The sequence below is a fragment of the Typopeltis vanoorti genome, chromosome 9 (genome assembly GCF_054136105.1).
Source record: "Typopeltis vanoorti isolate ZY-2024b chromosome 9, IOZ_Tvanoo_1.0, whole genome shotgun sequence".
Lineage (NCBI taxonomy): Eukaryota > Metazoa > Arthropoda > Arachnida > Uropygi > Thelyphonidae > Typopeltis > Typopeltis vanoorti.
Window position 1 is genome coordinate 63,774,562 of NC_143557.1, and position 21,186 is coordinate 63,795,747.

The following is a 21,186-nucleotide window of genomic DNA, read 5'->3' on the forward strand; positions in this document are numbered from 1 at the left end:
GACTTATCTTCGAAAGGACATAACTCTAATGGACGTAAGTTGAGGGATGACTGTACTTCTTTTTTTTTCACAACATTAGAGGGTGCCAAATTAAGACTTTAGTTCTTATGTCTGTTATAATTTGAATTTTTTTTTTTTCACTTACTCATTGTTGCATGTAAACTATAACATGCTGGTTTGAAATCCAGCGAAATATAAGTCAGTTAATAAACATCTTTTTATATATATATATATATATATATATATATATATGTATATAAATAATAGTTAGTTTGGTATTATTAATACCATTAAAATAAGTTATGAATTGAAATCCAGATTTTTGCAACAGAGAGCATCATTGTTACCAACTTTTTTCAGTTGTAAAACAAATCTTGAGGTTCTAGCTATTAAAATGTGATACAAACATTTGTAATATATCCATGTCATGTGGCCAAATTCAGAGCAGCACATTGTCAGCATAGTCTAGTGGGTTTCTGTGCAGTTTTTAAATGTTCTGTGAAAGGATTGCTGGAGGAGGAGGAGGAGGGGGGGGGTGAAGGGTTATGAGAATGGATCATAGTTTCATCAATTGGTTTGTGAGTTTGTCATACCATGGTAAAATAAGTACATAGCTAAAGTCAATTTGTTTTAGGGTGATATTAAGCTAAAATACATGTGTACATGTATATTCTTATCTTTATGCCTATGAGCTTCAGTAAACAAGAACAGCATATTGACGATGAGCAAATAAAAGTTAATTATTATTCCACACACACCTGTTTTTTCTAAACAGAAACATAGTGATAAATTGGCATCTAAATAACCATAATGGGAATTTGGATAATTCATGGATAATAAGTAATACCATATATATTTCAACCTGATTATTACAGACCATTATCAGCAGTAACAATAGTTAATGATGGCCTTTAACATTCAGGCTGAAATATATGGCCTTAAATAAATAGTGTTACTTATTCCTCGTGTTTTTCGTGTTATATTTATTTATATCTTCAACTTACATCTAAATAAAAGGGTAAACAAGACCATTTTCTTCAACCATTTGCTAAAAATAGCATTCTATAATATAAATATTCTTCTTAAAATATCACAAACACTCTTATACGTTTGACTCTTATTGTTGCAAACTCATATGGACCTATGGATTAGTTTTTTTTTTTTTTTAATAGCAAATGCTTTGCTATAGTGAATTCCATTTAGCATTGTATTTATGCTATAGTGTTTTTGGATATGACTTTTTTTGATATTTTGTTGTGGTGAGTGAATTCACTATAGCTGTTTGCTGTAGTGAGATTGTCTGTAACAAACGATACGCTAAACAAATTGTTCGGAAGTCTTAAAACTCCATTGTAACACTACTATGGTTAAATATTCATGAAATATTATGAATCTTATCTAAATAGAGAGAGCTAGAATATATCGCTACCTCTTATAAATTAAGGTAGCATAATGATTAGGTGAGCTCTCAACAAAACTTTTGTGGATTTTACCTGAATAGTATATTATCTGGAACACTTAATTCTACTATCAGTTAAAATTATGCAATATTTTATTTTCTTATTTTATTATTATTATCATTATTGAGACCTCCAAGGAGTCAAGGGAGGCTATAAATTACCCAAACCAGCTCTCATACCTTCCTTAAAATTCATTCACACTAGATGGATTCGCTACGCCTAAAGGCAAACTGTTCCACTCACTCACTGCTCTCTGGGAGAAAAATCTAGCTCTTATCCCTTCTTAACTGCGAACAAACTTAATTTCCATGGATGCTCCCGTGTTCTCTCCCACCTTCCATATAATGAAAAATTTCATCAGATGATATCCTATAACATCATCATCATCAAATTCCTTCCATGTACCCTCAAGGGGTGTACAGGATATGACATTACTACATGAAAAAATTACATCATTACTAACTTCCTATCTACAATTTTCCTCCAAATCAGTCTGTTACTTGTCAAGACTCCAACATTATCAGATCTTATATTTCTATCGTCTAAGGCACTTTGTACCGTATCAATCCACCTATATCTTGGTCTTCCACTGGGTCGTTTTCCTGCCAACCTGGCAGAGAACACTTGTTTTGCTAATCTTTCCTCGCTCATTCTGTTTAAGTGACCATACCACCTGAGATTAGCTCTGCTAATGCATTCTTGGATGTTGACAATGTCAAGTTCTTTCCTAATATCCTCATTTTTAATATGATATTGCCATTGATGCTATCTGTTCACGCCTCTAATCTTTCTCAGGACTCTCATATCTGCGGTCTCTAGTCTTTGGTCAAGTGTTTTACTTCTGACCCAGCTCTCAGATCCATAAGTTAAAACTGGTTTGAACACTGTCTTGTATACAGCTAATTTAGTGTTCCGACTAATTTCTCTCTTATTCCATATGAATTTATTCAATTGACTTCCCACCATACCAGCTTTGCTGATTCTGTTGTCTATTTCTATATTTAATTTACCATCTTCAGTAAAAATTGTGCCTAAGTAGCTGAAATGTTTTACTTGTTCCACAGGTTCTCCATTCACAACACAGTTGACATTTTCAATGATTGTGCCTATTTTCATTGTCTTTGTCTTTTTATTGCTGACCTTCATACCATATCTATTACAACAGCAATTGAATTTAGTCAGAGAATCTTGCAGACTTGTAACGGATTTATTTAGAAGTATAACATCATCCGCATAAAGCAAAGAGCTGAGATTAACACCTCCAATTTTTATATCGGGTTTAATACCACTTTCCTTCATAATGTGATCCATATAGATAATGAATAACAGAGGGGATAATGTACATCCTTGTCTCACACCAGATTTAACATTAAACCATCGTCCTGTACTTCCTTCAATTCTAACTGCTGACTTACAACTCAAATAAAGACTAAGTATTGCTTGATATAATGCCCCATTGACACCATATAACTGCAGCGTATTGAATAGCTTCTATCTTGGCACCTTGTCATATGCCTTTTCCAAATCGACAAAACTTAAATACAGATCTTTGTTATATTCCCATGCTTTCTCGACTATTTGTCGTAAAGTGAAGATCTGGTCCTGAGCCTCTATTTGGCCTGAATCCAGCTTGTTCTTCACCAAGCTTTTCTTCCACAATTCTTCTCAACCGTTTCTCAAGTATACTTGCATAGATCTTGCCAGGAACACTCAGTAGGGAAATACCTCTGTAATTCTCACATTCAGTTTTATTTCCCTTTTTATATATGGGTACTATGAGAGCTCTACTCCAATCATCGGGAATTCGTCCCTCTGTCCAGGATTTCTGAACTATGCAGTGCAGCCACTGTAAGACTTTTATACCACCATACTTCACCATTTCTGGTCGAATATCATCTACTCCTGCTGCCTTTCCACATTTCAAGCCTTTGATGGCTTTTTCTACTTCAAGTATGGATATGTATTCCTGACTGCATGCCTGGTCAGTGTTTTTATATCCTATAACACCCATTCAAAAGTTTATAGACGTCTATCATATCACCCCCCCCCCCATTTCTCCTGTTAACCAGAGTCTGCAATCCACACACTCATAATCTAAATGTAATCTGTGAAACTCTTCTTTGTCTGTCTGTCAACCATCTCCGGATCCAGGTCAAGAGTTTATATTCCCATTCCCATATTCTCCACTTTCATGTGGTATCCTATCAAATGCCTTAGAAAAATCCAACATTATCATAATGTATCCATTCCCTTTATCTAACTTGGCCATAACATTATTATCAAATTGCTAAAACATGACCTTCCTTTAGTAAACCCATGCAGCTCCTTGAAGATTATAGCATGATTGTCTACCCATTTCTGTATGCGAGTTCTTACAAACTTCTCTAAAATCCTTACTATCACACCAGAGATACTGATAGGTCGGTAGTTAGACACATCTGTTTTTGCCCCACCCTTGTACAATGGAACTATCATACATTCCTTCACTTCCTGTGGTATCATTCCTGAGCTGAGACTCAAGTTATTGTTATACAGATATGTGAAAGGCTTAGCCAATTCAGGTGAACATTCCTTTAGCAAATGGCCTGATATTCCATCTGTCCCTATTGACAAATTCTTATCCAGGTTATGCAACAGCTCTTCAACCTCATTTTCATGAACTTCTAACTCTTTATCCAATGTAGCAGTAGCACTCTGCACCATGTTACATACACCTGGTTGATTATCTTAGCAAAGTGAGCACTCATTAACTAAACAATCTCATTAGCTTCTGACACTTGAGTACCATCTGCATTCAATAAAGTTATTCTTCAACATTCGTTCCTTTGCTTGCGGCATAATGATAAAATTCTTTTGGATTGCCTTTAGCTTACATGGCCAATTTCTTTTCATGCTCTGATTTACCTTTCCTCATAATACTCATTACTTTTCTGGCCTGAGCTTTATATATTTCATAATTCCTTTCACTCTTATTCTCACGATATTCTTCCCACATCATCTTCTACTTGTGGATCTCTTGCATAATAAGATTGTGCATCCATTTCACTTCCAACCAATTTATTCTTGGAACACTAGGGATACATTCAAATACCACCTCATTTAAGCACTTTTTCAAAGATTCCCATGCATTGCTGACATTTTTCCCATTCAGTAACTGATATCATGGGACTAAAGAGAGTATTCTCCTAAGTTGATCATTATTTCTAGCTTTTTAGTTTAGCATGTAACCTGTTTTAATCGGAGCATCAATACAATTAGATACTTCCCAAGAAAGCACAGCATGATCCCTGTCACCAGTTGGGGGTAAAATAGCCATATTCTTAACAGACACCCATTATGACACAATAGCAAATCCAACACTCTTTGACTTCGAGTTCTTTCTTTCACATGCTGCTTGAGAAAGTTGTCTGTCAACAAGTCAGTAGATTCCTCTTCTTATCACAAGATTTCTCTTCTACCCAATCAGTGTTTGGAAAATTAAAGTCACCCAATAATGATCACTCATTTGGTTACCATAAGGCTAAATTGGTGATGCATTTCTTTGCCCACTGCAACTGAGCCTCCAGGTTTGTAGAAATACTCTACCATATATTTCATTTTATTAATTTCCACTTCACACCAGATAGACTCTAATTCATTGCTACAAGGAACATTGTTACCATCAGTTTTCTTGAGTTTCTACCCTAACTGGACTAAAGTCATCTGATATCATTAGTAGTACTCCTCCTCTCCTATCTCTTCTGTCATTCCTAAAAATAGTATACCCATTACACTCGATCCCACTTACCATATCTGATTCTGATAACCTGGTTTCAATAATACCAGTAATCTTAGACCACATCGTATTCAATAAAGCAACAAACTCAACCCCTTTGCTTTCTAATGCTCCTGGCATTTGAAAGATAGACCAAACTTTAGAGATTCAATGGCAAGACTTGAAAAAAACCTTGATTGATTCAGCCAGAGAGGCATGTGGTGAGGTTGTCTGCAAGGATAGAAAAATCAGAACTCCATGGTGGACACAGGAAGTTAAAGAGGCAGTGAAGGAAACGTAGAAAGCATATCAAAAGTTCCTGGCAAATAAGTCAGCTTGTGCTCTTAGAGAATACAGAGAGAAATGTGAGAAAGCTAAACACTGTGTAAAACTAGCTAAACAAAAGTCATGGGAGGACTTTGGCAAGAACATAGAAAATAAATATCAAGAAGGTGGCAAAAGATGGTTTAATGTTAAATCTGGTGTGAGACAAGGATGTACATTATCCCCTCTGTTATTCATTATCTATATGGATCACATTAAGAAGGAAAGTGGTATTAAACATGATATCAAAATTGGAGATGTTAATGTCAGCTCTTTGCTTTATGCGGACGATGTTATACTTATCAATAAATCCACTACGAGTCTGCAAGATTCCTTGACTAAACTGAATAACTGTTGTAATAGATATGGTATGATGGTCAGCAATAAAAAGACAAAGACAATGAAAATAGGCAGAATCGTTGAAAATGTCAACTGTATTGTGAACGGAGAACCTGTGGAACAAGTAAAACATTTAATCGTGCCTAAGTAAATCACCTACTTAGGCACGATTTTTAGTGAAGATGGTAAGTTAAATATGGAAATAGACAACGGAATCAATAAAGCTGGTATAGTAGGAAGTCAATTGAATAAATTCATATGGAATAAGAGAGAAATTAGTCAGAACACTAAATTAGCTGTATACAAGACAGTGTTCAAACCAGTTTTAACTTAGGAATCTGAGAGCTGGGTCAGAAGTAAAACACTTGACCAAAGACTAGAGACTGCAGATATGAGAGTCCTGAGAAAGATTAGAGGCGTGAACAGATGGCAATATCATATTAAGAATGGGGATATTAGGAAAGAAATTGAAATTGTCGGCATCCAGGAATGCGTTAGCAGAGCTAATCTGAGGTGGTATGATCATTTAAACAGAATGGGCGAGGAAAGTGTTACACCCTGATAACCAGGAATGTAAAAATTTCAGTTATCATGGTGTAACAAGAAAATAAAAATATAAAATCCTATGTAAGTAGCTAATACAAGATATTTAAAAACAGAAAATATGCTTGCATTCAAGAAAATTAATTATAGCAGAAATTGTTTAACTAAATAAAAAAGGGATTCCTATTACAAAAAAAAAAAGGATAATGAAAAAATAGGTTAAGTAAGACAAAGAAGATTAGAGATAAGAATTTGTATGTGAGAGGCTAGTTTAACACTTGAAAAAAAAAGGAGATTAAAATATTTAAGTAAATTCTAAAAGGGGATTAATTTAGTATAGAGGCTTTAAAACAAATGACGATCGCTCAAGGTCAACTCCCAAAGTGAGACGTCACGTTAGAGTCACGTGCAAGGAACCATAGCATGTTTTGGGCAGAAAAACAACTTTAATTGGTGAGTGAGATTGACTCCAGTAGTGGGGGGGAGAGAAATTGAAGAAGGTGCCGTAGGGGGCCATGCAGATAAAAGGGTTAGGACCCCACACACACAGGCTTTTTTCCTGAGAGTTTCTTCACAAATTTTTCGTATAGGTAACACAAGTTTTCCTGAGTGACGGCGTAGGAGTTATCTCCATCCAACGCAACAAGGAAACAAAGCGTGCGGGAATTCGATCCCGTATACCTATTGCAAGAGACAAGGAACGCCATATGGTTACAAGAAGGAAGAAATTGTCTATGTATCTCATCATCCAGTACTTGTATCGAGGGAAAGAAAATCCATACAGAAGTCCATCACTTGATGAGTTCCATAGTGATAGAATAGAAGATCCTGTGTGTGTGTCCTTAATTCAAGCACGAAATGTATAGATTGTGAAAACCAGTGTTCGTCCTAGAAAGGTACTGTAAAATCTTGTATCAATTGAAAACGCATAATTACCGGACAGTCGAAGTTATATTAGGAATTGAGTACAAATCAGAGTAGAATGAGAGTAAACTGGTATATATTATTTGATAAGCATTCATGTGCTAGAGATTTATGTATGCGCATGGTATCTCATATGAGAGTGTCTTAAAGGTCAAATGTATGTATGGGTATAGCGAAAGGATAGTTTAACCTATATTGTTTTGTTTTGTAAGTTAGATAAGGTAAACTGAAAATAAACATTAATGTCCATGGTATTATAGCAATATAGAGCATTCTGACTAGTATAAGGTTAAGTGTTAATTACACTTAACTATACACTTTACTTGTTAATTATACAAGTAAAGTGTTAATTTGTTCCAGGATTATATGTGTATATTTATATGTATAAAGTCTGTTATGACGGCATGATCGCAAATTCCCATATAGGATTTTGCCCTAATACTTGTATTTTGCTTGTGTAATATTGTCATTTTTATTCTTAGTATTGAAGTCTGTTTTATATAATAGAAATTGAATTGTACCATGTTTGAGATTTTAAATAAACTTTTGTTCACTAATAATACAGTTTTCTGAAATTGCTGCCTAATGCACCACTTGAAAAACGTACGAACCTAATCACGCGGGAAATTAATGTGTTAAGTTATGAGATAGAGGGTCATGACTGCTTAATAGTTTCACACTCGGACATATTTTTGTATTTGCTCCTTGTTTTCGAATTATATATCCTAAACTAAATGTCCTGAAAGGCACAGTATAATATAAATATTAGGGACTAATGGGAGAAAAGGCTTAAATATTTGAATTTTGTAATATCTTGTGCATAGTTAAGTTTTGAATAAAGATAAAATTAGAGATTCACTTGGAAGGATAAAGGAAAGTTTAATAATCGTAGATAGGAACACAATAAAAGATTGGCAAAACAAGTATTCTCTGCCAGGTTGGCAGGAAAATGGCCCAGAGGAAGACCAGGATATAGGTGGGTTGATACGGTACAAAGTGCCTTAGGCGACAGAAATATAAAATCTGATAATTTTGGAGTCTTGATAAGTAACAGACTGATCTGGAGGAAAATTGTAGATAGGAAGTTAGTAATGATGTAAATTTTTCATATAGTACTGTCATATCTTGTACACCCCCCTTGAGGGTACATGGCAGGAATTTGATGATAATGATCTCTTTGGTCTTGTTCTAGAATTTTCCAGCCATACTTAACATGTTCGCTGCCACGCTACTTCAGCATAGTCTGTTCCCTTACACCGAGCAATTTCACTTCTTCAAGGTCAGTACGGTAATCTCATTGCCGGCGGTAAGCGTCCTACTAGTATACTCGTAGTTGGCTTGTGCAGAGCATATACCTTCTATGAGAATACACAGTTTTGATGCTAGCTCCACAAGCCAAGCATTTTCACTTCTTCAAGGTCAGTACAGTAATCTCGTTGCTGGCGGTAAGCGTCATACGAGTATACACGTAGCTGGCTTGTGGGGCTGGTTTACGAACTACGAGTATACTCGTAGTTGGCAGCGAACGTGTTAAAAGGTCTGAACCCAAAGCATATTTTTCCACACCTTCATCACATACATGACCATAGCTGAACTTTCACACACATTTTTCCCATTCCTCCCTTGATGATCTAGTTTCCCTGACACTCTGCATTAGGTCTCATACCAAGAAGTAATTTCTCCAGGCTTCTGATGCCATATGAATTCAAGTGCAGGCCACCCTTGTTATACAAGTCTTTTCTACCATCAAACACATTCCGCACATCTAAAAACTTGCATCCATTTCTTCTACATAGCCTGCATATGAAATCATTTGCTATCGACATCCTCCTTCTTAACTCAGTACTGTCATATCTGGGTAGCAATCCTACAATTTTTACTCGCATTTCATTCTTGCTTCTTCCAATAGACCTTTCACATCTTCTCTCATACTTATATTCAGTAGCGGCTCGTGGCTTGAAATCCTGAGGGTGCTGGAACTTTCAAAATATACATACACACTGTAAGTACAGTGCATACTTGTTTGGATAAAATATCAAAATTATGGTAAAAATTAAACATAAAAATATTGTTTATTATCGATAAAATTATATAGTTTGGTATAATTCAAAATTACTTAAAATGAAAATATATTCTTCTTGTTTTGTTTCATGAAAAAAATTGTTTATTATCAATAAAATTATACAGTTTAGTATAATTCAAAATTACTTAAAAATTCTGAGGTCATAATTGTCAGTAACCCCAATAATGTTCTAAAATAAAAACTATAATGAATGTTATGTCTTTAATTGTAATGTCCAAATATTTAAAGAGACGGAGTAAACACGATAAGCACTATGAACAATCTACTACTGGCGCAAACTGCATATAAACAACAGTGGAACTGCGCGACGTACAGTGCCGCATTACACTAATAGCTCACATCTCACTATGATGTTGCATATGCTTGGTGAGTAACAATATGATACTGTGGTAAACACAGTGCTGCTAGCATCCTTCGCCCTCCTTAGTGCTACAAGATGGATTTTTATTATTATTTTTATACAAAATAAGAGAATTGTATAGGATTGTTAATGATAAAATTAAATATTACAAGCAAATATAAATAAATTAATAAATATATTTATATATCGAGAAAAATTGGGGGTGCTGCAGTTCCCCAGTGCCTATGCACGAGCTGCCCCTGCTTATATTTGTCACTACTTAAATTATTTGTACCTACCAGAACCAGCATCCCTTTTACTTTTCTTTTTTGTTTTTCAATTATGTTTATAACTTTTTATAACTTCATAAAATTTCCAATTTCCATTTGGTAGTGTTGTCTACAGTTGAATTGCATTCTTAGGAGCTGGTTTCCAGCAACTAATTATTTTGAGCATTAGGTGAACCTACTTTGCATCTAAATGCAGGGTAACTTAAGTTTGTGTGTTGCCATAGTAAAAGCAGTTCGATATGGCTATTGTGCTGAGTAAATATTAAGTTAAAATAATGAATCTACATACAATAGCCACATTATTATATAGTGCTACTATAGTAAAACACAAAAAGGAAATTATGCTTTATATTAGAAGTAGGCTCACCTAATGCTTGTAGTAATTAGCTGCTGGAAACCAGCTGCTGAAATGCAGTTCAACTGTGTATAGCTCTACTAAATGGAAATTTGAAATTTTATGAAGTTGTTAAGCAACAAAATAAAATATATTACATAATTTTAACTGATAGTGGAATTAAGTGTTCCAGATATTATTCAGGTAAAATCCACAGAAGTTTGGTTGAGACCTAACCTAATCATTATGCTACTTTAATTTATAAGAGGAACTCTGTATTAAATTTTATGACTTGCTATTTAGATAAAATAAGAGTCTAGTTGGGACCTTAGGATTGGAGTACCAACCAAATGTTTACGTTGGTTGGTTCTCCTTTTGAATGCATAAAGGTGCTTGTGTAGCCCACCTTTCAACTTCCATGATACTGTTGGCAGAAGAACAATATCTCTGACTCTCAATGTCTTGAAAATCATCAAATATTCATTGAGTTTATAGTCTATTGGTCAACCACTTATCCCAAAGTTTTATTCATCTCATTATTTGTTTTGCTCTATTCCTCACCACATGCAGATGATTATATCATTATTAGTTCTAGGTATTAACAACTAGATATTAACCTGTGATTCACTGTAAACTGTTAAAAAGTTTTCTCATTATATGGTAACTTTCTTTTCAGATCTAGAAGTCAGGATCGCAGACGATATAGTAGAGAAAAAAAACGATCACGGTCCCCAAGGCGAGACAGATGGTACATAATTTCATTTTAAAAAGTTTTTAATTATGCATGACAAAGCTTAAAATGTCTCATTTGGTATCATAAACTTATTAAAAGAATAAAATAAATATTTATTGCTGCTTTATAAATGATGTTTCCTTTAAAAAAAAAAAAAGGTTTTGAACCTGACTGCTTAATATAACCTTAGGCATGCATTGCCTTAATGTTATACTTCTCAAGTGAATGACTCACTCTGCCTAGGAACTCATATATATATCTGCCTTTTCTTTTAATACCTTTGATTTGCCTGCCTGGTTGGTTAAGTGGATAGTGTCTCCACTCTAACAAAAACTGCCCATGGGTTCAAATTCCACTGTGACACAACTTATTTCAAGTGATAGATCGAGTACATCACCCAGTGTGAAACCATCACCTTGCTTATTGGAAATTTGGTGGCCTAAAGTTCCACATTTTGCTCTCTGAATTAGGCAGATTATCTAACTGTTAATACATCCACAGAACATAATATGTTATTGGTTAACAACCTTTTGTAGATGGGATGATTTGAATTTAAAAAAAAAGAGAGGGAGAGTATTCGCTGATTCAACAGTCATTTCAGACCCTTGAACCATTTGCAGATATTCAAAAACTTTATGCATCATTCCCAAGTACGAAAAAAAAGATAACTTTCAAACAGGAAATCCTGTTGTATTAATAGTTTCTGCCTGGTTCTATGATATGGACAATGGTTTGAAACATTTAAAAGCATTAATAAATAGATATATGGGGGTGATATATTCTTAGATAGTTGATCATCTTTCAAGTTGCGCAATTCTAGTACATCCCATGCTGAAAGTTGAATTCTGGAATGACTATAAGTTCTCTGCCATGTAACTTTATGACTAAAATTAACACACGTGAACCACAGTAGTAGGTTTTTTATTATATAAATATTTCATCCTAGGTATCATTATCAGTACAGTAGAACAATACTAGGAATGACACAAAGGATAGGGTGCGTACATACAATGGAATCCAAATTGCTTGCAGTGGCACGTTGCAGCCTAAACTTAAATTAGATTAAATTGAATTAAATTACAGTTAAGTTATATATTTACGTAATAAATATATTTATGTAATAAAAAACTTACTACTGTGGTTCACGTTAATTTTAGTCATGAATTCTCCACAGGTTTCTCTATATAATCATATAACTTTAGTTTTAAAGAAAAGCATTGTTTTGCTGCTTGTCTATAAAACAAAAAGGAATATTTATTATCCTCTTTTGAAAAATTTAATATTCGTTAGTTATGATGAGAGGAAAATGTATTATTCCTGAATTATATATTTAGTTTAATCCTTTATCCAACTATCTTCAGAACCCGTGGCAAAGGTTGACTGAGTTCACATCACTTTCCTTAGTATCCCATAATAATTCTCATATTCCATAGTAATTATCTGTATCCCATAATGCATAGCATTATACATGTCCATTTCATTGTCTTGTTATTGCTCATTTTCATACCAAATTTATTACAACAGTTATTCAATTTAGTCAGGAAATCTCACAGACTTGTACTGGATTTATTTAAAAGTTATAACATCAATCTGCATGAAGTAAAGAGCCGAGATTAACATCTCTAATTTTGATAGCAGGTTTAATACCATTTTCCTTCATAATGTTATCCATATAGATAATGAATAACAGAGAGGATAATGTACATCCTTATCTGACACCAGATTTAACATTAAACCATCTTCATGTACTTCCTTCAATTCTAACTGCTGACTTACAACTCAAAGACTTAAGTATTGCTTGATATAATGCCCCATTGACACCATTTTAGAGCACCATATAACTGTAGCGTATTGAAAGCTTCTCTCTTGGCACCTTGTCATATGCCTTTTCCAGATCGACAAAACTTAAGTATAGATCTTTGTTATATTCCCATGATCTCTCAACTATTTGTTGTAAAGTGAAAATCTGATCCTACCAGCCTCTATTTGGCCTGAATCCAGCTTGTTCTTCACCAAGCTTTTCTTCCACAATCCTTCTCAACTGTTTCTCAAGTATACTTGCATAAATCTTACCAGGAACACTCAGTAGGAAAATACCTCTGTAATTCTCACTTTCAGTTTTATTTCCCTTTTTGTATATGGGTACTATGAGAGCTCTACACCAATCATCTGGAATTCGTCCCTCTGTCCGGGCTTTCTGAACTATGCAGACTTTTATACCTCCATATTTTAGCATTTCTGGTTGAATAACATCTATTCCTGCTGCCTTTCCACATTTCAGGCTTTCGATGGCTTTTTCTACTTCAAGTATGGATAAGTGTTCCTGATTGCGTGCCTGTTTTTTTGAGTGTTTTTTACCACTGTGCTGTCACTGCTTGTTTCATTTAGCAATTTTTAGAAATAATTACTCCACACATCAAGGATTTTTTTTTTCTTCTCCAGTTTTCATTTCACCTTTATCATGTCTAATTCCTTGTAGAGCACTCTTTCCTCCATTTCTGAGCTTTTTCAACAACCTCCAGAATATTTCTTGCCGAAGTCTTCCCATGATTTTTGTTTAGCTAGTTTTGCAGAGTTATTTTTTTGTCACTGTATTCTCTGAGAGCACAAGCTGACTTATTTGCCAGGAACTTTTGATATGCTTTCTTCTTTTCCTTTACTGCCTCTTTAAATTCCTGTGTTCACCATGGAGTTCTGATTTTTCTATCCTTGCAGACAACTTTTTCACATGTCTCTCTGGCTGAATACGTCAATGTTTTCTTTGGGATTTGTCACTGAATCTCCAATGTTTGGTTCCTATTCTCAAACTCTTTCCTTTTTTCTTGAATAATATATGTATTTTAGTTTTCAGTTCACATCTGAGAGCTGCTCAATGTTTATTTTCGTTAGAACTTTCTTACACGTTTTTCTTTTCAGTATGAAATTCAATTTTTATCCTGATGAAGACTAAATAGTGATCACTTCTGATTTCAAATCCTCGGCACACCCTCGTGTCCTGCACCAATGAAAAAACATAGTTATCAACAGTAACTAACTTTTACAGTAAGTAAAAGTCTCATAGTCAGTGAGACTTTTCCTCTTCTCTTCATGTGAATTTGCACATTTTTATATTGGAACATAGTGTTAATAATAACCAGTCCATGTCCTGAGTAGAAATTCAACAGATATTTGCCATTATTATTAACTTTGCTCTTTTTTCCAAATTTTCCCAAAATATTTATGTATGTTCACTATGATGAATGTAAGAAGTAAGAAGAAATGGTAGTTTTTATCAGGTTTACTGGTTAGTATAAAATCCAAAAAACATAAGTGTATAATGATGATATAAAAAAAAACATTAACAATATGAAGTATTATAAGAATGGAAATTTTCCAAAGAAGATTTTTGCCATAAGCCATATTGCTTTCCAGATTGTTAGAATAATTGAGATCAGAAGTATTACAGGATCTGATGACTAACTCTTCACATCATGCAAAATCAGAAGTTGATTATTCATTGTGATTGAATAATTTCACTGGATTCTTCAAAATATAAGAAATTTTCATCGGAGTATGGCACTGTGGCTTTGTGCAGTATTGTTACAATGTCTAATCTCAAAATTTCTCCCTCTCTGAGTGTTTTCTCCAGGGACATTAAAGTTTATAGACCATTGATCATATCTGGAAAGGGTTGCTACATTTTGAAGCAAAATATAAGGAATATATCTGGCTATATTTTGTTGCTGTGCTGTAGTCTCTCATTTACTCGAGTGGTATTATTATAGTTATTCTGAACTATAATTGACTGATAAATATGGATTATGTTTATAAAAACACGGAACTTTTTTTATGTTTAGAATTATTATCCATGTATCTTGAGTGTGATTTGAAAGCTGGAACAATACAAACATCACAGTCAAATATAGCAAGAGGATTAACAATTATATTTGAAATTAACAGTTGTAGTAGAGCAGCAAGAATTAATTATAACTGTAATTCTGTTAATATTTAATAAAAGGTATTTAAAAAGAAAAACATGCAAGTTTTGAGCAACATTACTTCCTATAATGGGGATAAATGCAGTTCTATCAAATTGGCTCAGATTAATATGATATACTGCTCAAAACAATTAGGGGATATTTTGGTTTTCTTGTAAATTATAAAGTTATAAAAATAATTTACAAATATAACACATTGATTTTAAAATATTCTTAATATACAACAGTCTAGAACACTCAACTGCATACATAATCATGTTAAGACTTGTCAAAACGTGACTTTGCTGTATTAGCATGTGTGTGTGTGGGGGGGGGGATATAAAAGTGTGGCTTGTTGTGCTCACTACCACAGTGCATAATTATTACTTCAATTGTAAACTTGTGTCACCTACCACCCATTATTTTGTTAAAAATGGCATAGCAACATGATATCCCAGAATCCATGGCTTGGAGAGCCGTTGATTGATTAGAAGCTGGACAAACGCAGCAAGTTGTCGCTCAAGTGTGTTGTGTATCTCAAAGCATAATTTCGCGACTTTGGAATCGCTTTCTGGAGACGGGAAATGTTTGCCGAAGACAATGTCAAGGTCTCCCATCAACAACAACTCCAACAGACGATCAGTATTTGTCATTACTTGCCAGAATAAAACCAACATTTAACGCAAGACGATTTCGAAGCAAACTTGCCCCAGAAACAGGGAGGCTGGTATCGATACAGACAGTATGAAATCGTCTTCATTCCTTAGATTTATGTGCTCAAAGACCAGTGGTTTGAATTAGTCTGAAGAATTTGGTCACAGTAACACCACAATTGGACAAATGAGGATTGGGCTCGTGCACTTATTAGTGACGAGTCCAGGTTCATTCTGCAACCAGACAACCAACGTATCTTGATATGGCGTGAAAGTGGAACAAGAAATAATCCACAGTTTATTCATGAAAGACCCCAACATCAAGGTGGGTTTGATGGTATGGGCTGGAATAAGTATAGATGGCCATACTGACGTCTGTTTTATCAGAAACGGTTCCTTAACAGCCCAAAGGAATCACGATGAGATTTTGGAACCTATAGTTCATCCATATGCTGCTGCAATTGGCCAAGAATTCGTTTTTATGGATGCCAATCCTCATCCACACCATGCAAATTTGGTACAAGAGTGGATTGAGGAAGAAGGTATTCAACGAATGGACTGGTCTCCCTGTTCACCGGATTATAATCCAATCAAACATGCCTGGGATGCTTTAGGCAGGCACATTTCTGCTCGACAGGTGCCACCACGATCGCTTCAAGAGCTCGAAATTGCTCTCAGAGAAGAGTGGGGAAATATTCCACAAGAAGTGTTTGATCATCTTATCCAGTCCATGCAATCAAGATGTACTGCTGTTAATGGAGACCATACACCCTATTAAAAATTAACAAAAGCGTTTTTGGCTATTCTTGTTAAAATTATTTCAAGCTAAAATGTATAATTTGTAATAAATATTGATTATTATTTAAACAATATCTCATCAATGACACCCTATCCATACGTAAGAAATATTTATTCATGTATAAAGTACACAATAGTTATAATTATTTGCAGAAACTTATAATTATCCGACAGAAAACTAAAATATCCCGTAATTGTTTTGAGCAGTGTATATTAATGCGTCACAACTTTCCTTATACAGCCTTTTTATAAGAAACGGGCTCTTCTTCCAAACAATCTTATCAATTTGCTTGAAGAACCCTGTGTATTCAAAACCAACCATTTGAACACATGTAATTGACATACTTAATACACTGGCCTTAAGGGTCAAAGCTGTATAACTGAGAGGAGACTTCCACATAGCCTCTAAAGGAATGCGGAGAACTGACCAGGGCTTCTGACCTAATGTCCAATCCTTACCTTCTCATGGTGCACCCTGTTGGGTAACTACCTGGATACTGAACAAATGACGATGGGCTGGAATTTGGGTTTTGCCGACCAAATTGTATTCTATTGGCATAAACCAAAATACAAAATGATGGTACAACGTCATTTTGTATTATTAAAATTTCATGCAGGCTGGGTCATTGCCCGGTTAAACAAGCCCCCCCCCCCGTTGTTTTTACCAGGGAACCAGGGCGATCAGCGAAAAGTCAGCTACTGGAACAAATCTGAAAACACACCCCAAGTCAACATCACCAGAGTTAAAGATCGGCACTATCAACATAAGAAGCCTGAATGGCAAAGAAATGGAGCTAGCTGAGAAATTAGATAAGTACCAGATCGACATAATCAGGGTGACTGAAACAAAAAAAGACAAAAATTGGTGAGATCTTTTTGAGCAATAAATACAAAATGTTATATTCAGGCAATGACAATCAAGGAAAAGAAGGAGTAGATAATCCTAAATCACAGGGCCATTTGTTGTTCTCCAGTTCAACTACATTTTTTTTCATGTTCTTTTAGAAAAATGTTATATTCAGGCAATGACAATCAAGGAAAAGAAGGAGTAGGTATAGTATTCAACACTAAATACGAGGCTAATCTTCTTGAATGGCAGGCAGTCTCAAGTACAGTGATGTGGGCAAATATGAGAATGGGGAACTGGACAATGAGACTTATTTGTGCCTATGATCCCACAGAAGGTTCTACTAAGGTAGAAATGGAGGCATTTTTTTTGAGGCTTTAGAGAATGCAACTAACACAATGAAAAAGGAAAAGTCGGTCCTTATTGGGAATCTAAATAGCAGAGTAGGAAATGATTGTCAGACATATAAAAATATTTTGGGAAAATTTGGAGAAAAGAGCAAAGCTAATAATAATGGAAAAATACCTGTTGGATTTCTGCTCAGCACATGGACTGGTTATTACTAACACCATGTTCCAACATAAAAATGTGCACAAATTCACATGGAGAGAAGAGGCAAGGTATAAGAAAAGTCTCATTGACTATGTTATTGTTGTTAGTGATGTTTTCTCCCTGGTGCAGGACACCAGAGTATTTGAAATTGGAAGAGATATGATATACAGAGGATTTGAAATTGGAAGTCATCACTATTTAGTCTTGAGCAGGATAAAATTGAATTTCATATCGAAAAGAATAACATGGAAGAAAGTTTTAAAGCGAATAAAAGTTAATTAGCTCTCAGATGTGAACTGTAGATTAAAATGCACAAAGATTATTGAAGAAAAAATGAAAGAGTTTGAGAACAGGAACCAAACCTTGGAGATTCAGTGGCAAGCTTGAAGAAAACCATGATTGATTCAGCCAGAGAGGCATGTGATGAGGTTGTCTGCAAGGATAGAAAAATCAGAACTCCATGGTGAACACAGGAAGTTAAAGAGGCAGTGAAGGAAAAGAAGAAAGCATATTAAACGTTCCTGGCAAATAAGTCAGCTTTTACTCTTACAGAATACAGAGACAAATGTAAGAAAGCTAAACAGTGTGTAAAACTAGCTAAACAAAAGTCATGGGAAGACTGGCAAGAACATAGAAAATAAATATCAAGAAGGTGGCAAAATATTCTGGAGGTTGTTGAGAAGCTTAGATATGGAGGAAAGAGAGCTGTAAAAGGAGTTAGAGATAATAAAGGTGACATGAAAACAGGAGAAAAAGATATCCTAGAAGTATGGAGTAATTACTTCAAAAAATTGCTAAATGAAACAAGCAGTGATAGCACAGTGATAAAAAAAAAAAAACACTCAACAGACATACAGTCAGGAATACACATCCATACTTGAAATAGAAAAAACCATCAAAGGCTTGAAATGTGGAAAGGCAGCAGGAGTAGATGATATTCAATCAGAAATGCTGAACTATGTATAAACGTCTTACAGTGGCTACACTGCATAGTTCCGAAGGTCTGGACAGAGGGACGAATTCCCGATGATTGGAGTAGAGCAAGCTCTCATAGTATCCATATATGAAAAGGGAAATAAAACTGAATGTGAGAATTACACAGGTATTTCCATACTGAGTGTTCTTGGTAAGTTTTATGCAAGTATACTTGAGAAACGTTTGAGAATAATTGTGGAAGAACAAGCTGGATTCAGGCCAAATAGAGTCTCAGATCGGGATCAGATCTTCACGTTACGACAAATAGTTGAGAAATCATGGGAATATTACAAAGATCTGTATTTAAGTTTTGTCGATCTGGAAAATTCCTATGACAAGGTGCCAAGAGAGAAGCTATTCAATACGCTACAGTTATATGGTGTCAATGGGGCATTATATCAAGCAATACTTAGTCTTTATTTGAGTTGTTAGTCAGCAGTTAGAATTGAAGGAATTACAGCAAAGGGGTTTTAATGTTAAATCTGGTGTGAGACAAAGATGTACATTATCCCCTCTGTTATTCATTATCTGTATGGATCACGTTATGAAGGAAAGTGATATTAAACATGATATCAAAAGTGGAGATGTTAATGTCACCTCTTTACTTTATGCGGGTGACGTTATACTTCTGAATAAATCCGCTACAAGTCTGCAAGATTCCTTGACTAAATTGAATAACTGTTGTAATAAACATGGTATGAAGGTTAGCAATAACAAGACAAAGACAATGAAAATAGGTATAATGAAAAATTCAACTGCTTTGTGAATGGAGAACCTGTGGAATGAGTAAAATGTTTCACCTACTTAGGCACGATTTTTAGTGAATATGGTAAATTAAATATCGAAATAGGAAACAGAATCAACAAAGCTGGTATGGTAGGAAGTCAATTGAATAAATTCATATGGAATAAGAGAGAAATTAGTCGGAACACTAAATTAGCTGTTTACAAGACAGTGTTCAATCCGCTTTTAACTTATGGATCTGAGAGATGGGTCAGAAGTAAAACACTTGACCAAAGACTAGATACCGCAGATATGAGAATCCTGAAAAAGATTAGATCAAGATATATGTGGATTGATATGGTACAAAGTGCCTCAGACGATAGAAATATAAGATCTGATAATGTTGGAGTCTTGACAGGTAACAGACTGATTTGGAGGAAAATTGTAGATAGGAAGTTAGTAATGATGTAAATTTTTTTATGTGGTACTGTCATATCCTGTACACCCCTTGAGGGTAAAAGTTAGGAATTTGATGAAGAAGAATACACTGGCCTCATAGCCTGAGTTGCTTTGGCTGTAAATCTAAATTAACCAAATCAAACCTGTAGATGTGATAGCATGTTCTATAAGTCTAGACTGTCTGCTTCATTGTACTTAATCCTTTGAGCACTAAAGCAGTATGTGTGTGTATATATATATATATATATGTGTGGTGTCACATGTCCATTTTGGTTAGGTGTACTGTTGTGTGGCTTATGCAACCCATGTTACAAAATTCACATCAATTTGACCTCATTTTTATCGATGTATGAAAGTTTTAAGATTGCATCAGTGCTCATCTTAATTGGTCCAATGCAATTAATTGTAGGATAGTTCTGAATACTTTAATTTATCAATTAATTGAAACCAAATCTGCATAGAGTGGGTAATAATGTGTTTGTTTTTAATTATATTAGAAAACAATAGTGAAGGAGAATGATATATTTTGTTGGTATATTTGAATTACTCAAAGGTGTAAATACGTGAACCATCATTAAGTCATGTGAGAATGGAAAATGTAAGGGAAAGAATAAGTGTGAGTAGAAATACTTTCGTTAATGGCAAATGAATTATTAATAATTGACATTTGTGATGCGTGTATCCTATAAGTTGCTGGGTAGTGCGAATAGCATGTGATCCTATAAAGTCTAGACATGAATAAGTGAATTTATGATGGCATAATTAAAAAAACAACTTATGAGAAGAGGAAAAGAGATTTGTTTGCAAAATATAAATAATTAATTAATAATAAACAGCCACTATAGGGAGAGGCTAATCCAGTGAAATAATAATGTTGATCAGGTGATTCATTTAAGTGTGGTAGGAATACATGTGGTTTTGATGGAGCAGCAAATCATCTCATAAAATTTGTTGTGCATGTTATGTATATAGTCATACCCCGACTTACACGAATCCGGAGTTATGCGGTTTCTTATATGTATATATTTCCGTCCCGCTTCACACCTCACCACTAATCTTATCTTTCAGGTGCCAGCCGCATTCGCCAGTGTCGCACTTG

At 34.7% G+C, this 21,186-nt stretch overlaps 1 protein-coding gene across 2 annotated transcripts in view; it reads left to right on the forward strand.

The window, feature by feature from the left end:
- LOC150103094 (RNA-binding protein 39-like) overlaps positions 1–21,186 on the forward strand; it is a 356,476-nt gene that overhangs the window by 149,088 nt on the left and 186,202 nt on the right. For both annotated transcript variants that reach the window (XM_090397583.1, XM_090397584.1), the window contains exon 6: positions 11,068–11,139. In XM_090397583.1, the coding sequence (XP_090253709.1) occupies positions 11,068–11,139 (72 nt within the window). The remainder of the gene's footprint in view (positions 1–11,067; positions 11,140–21,186) is intronic.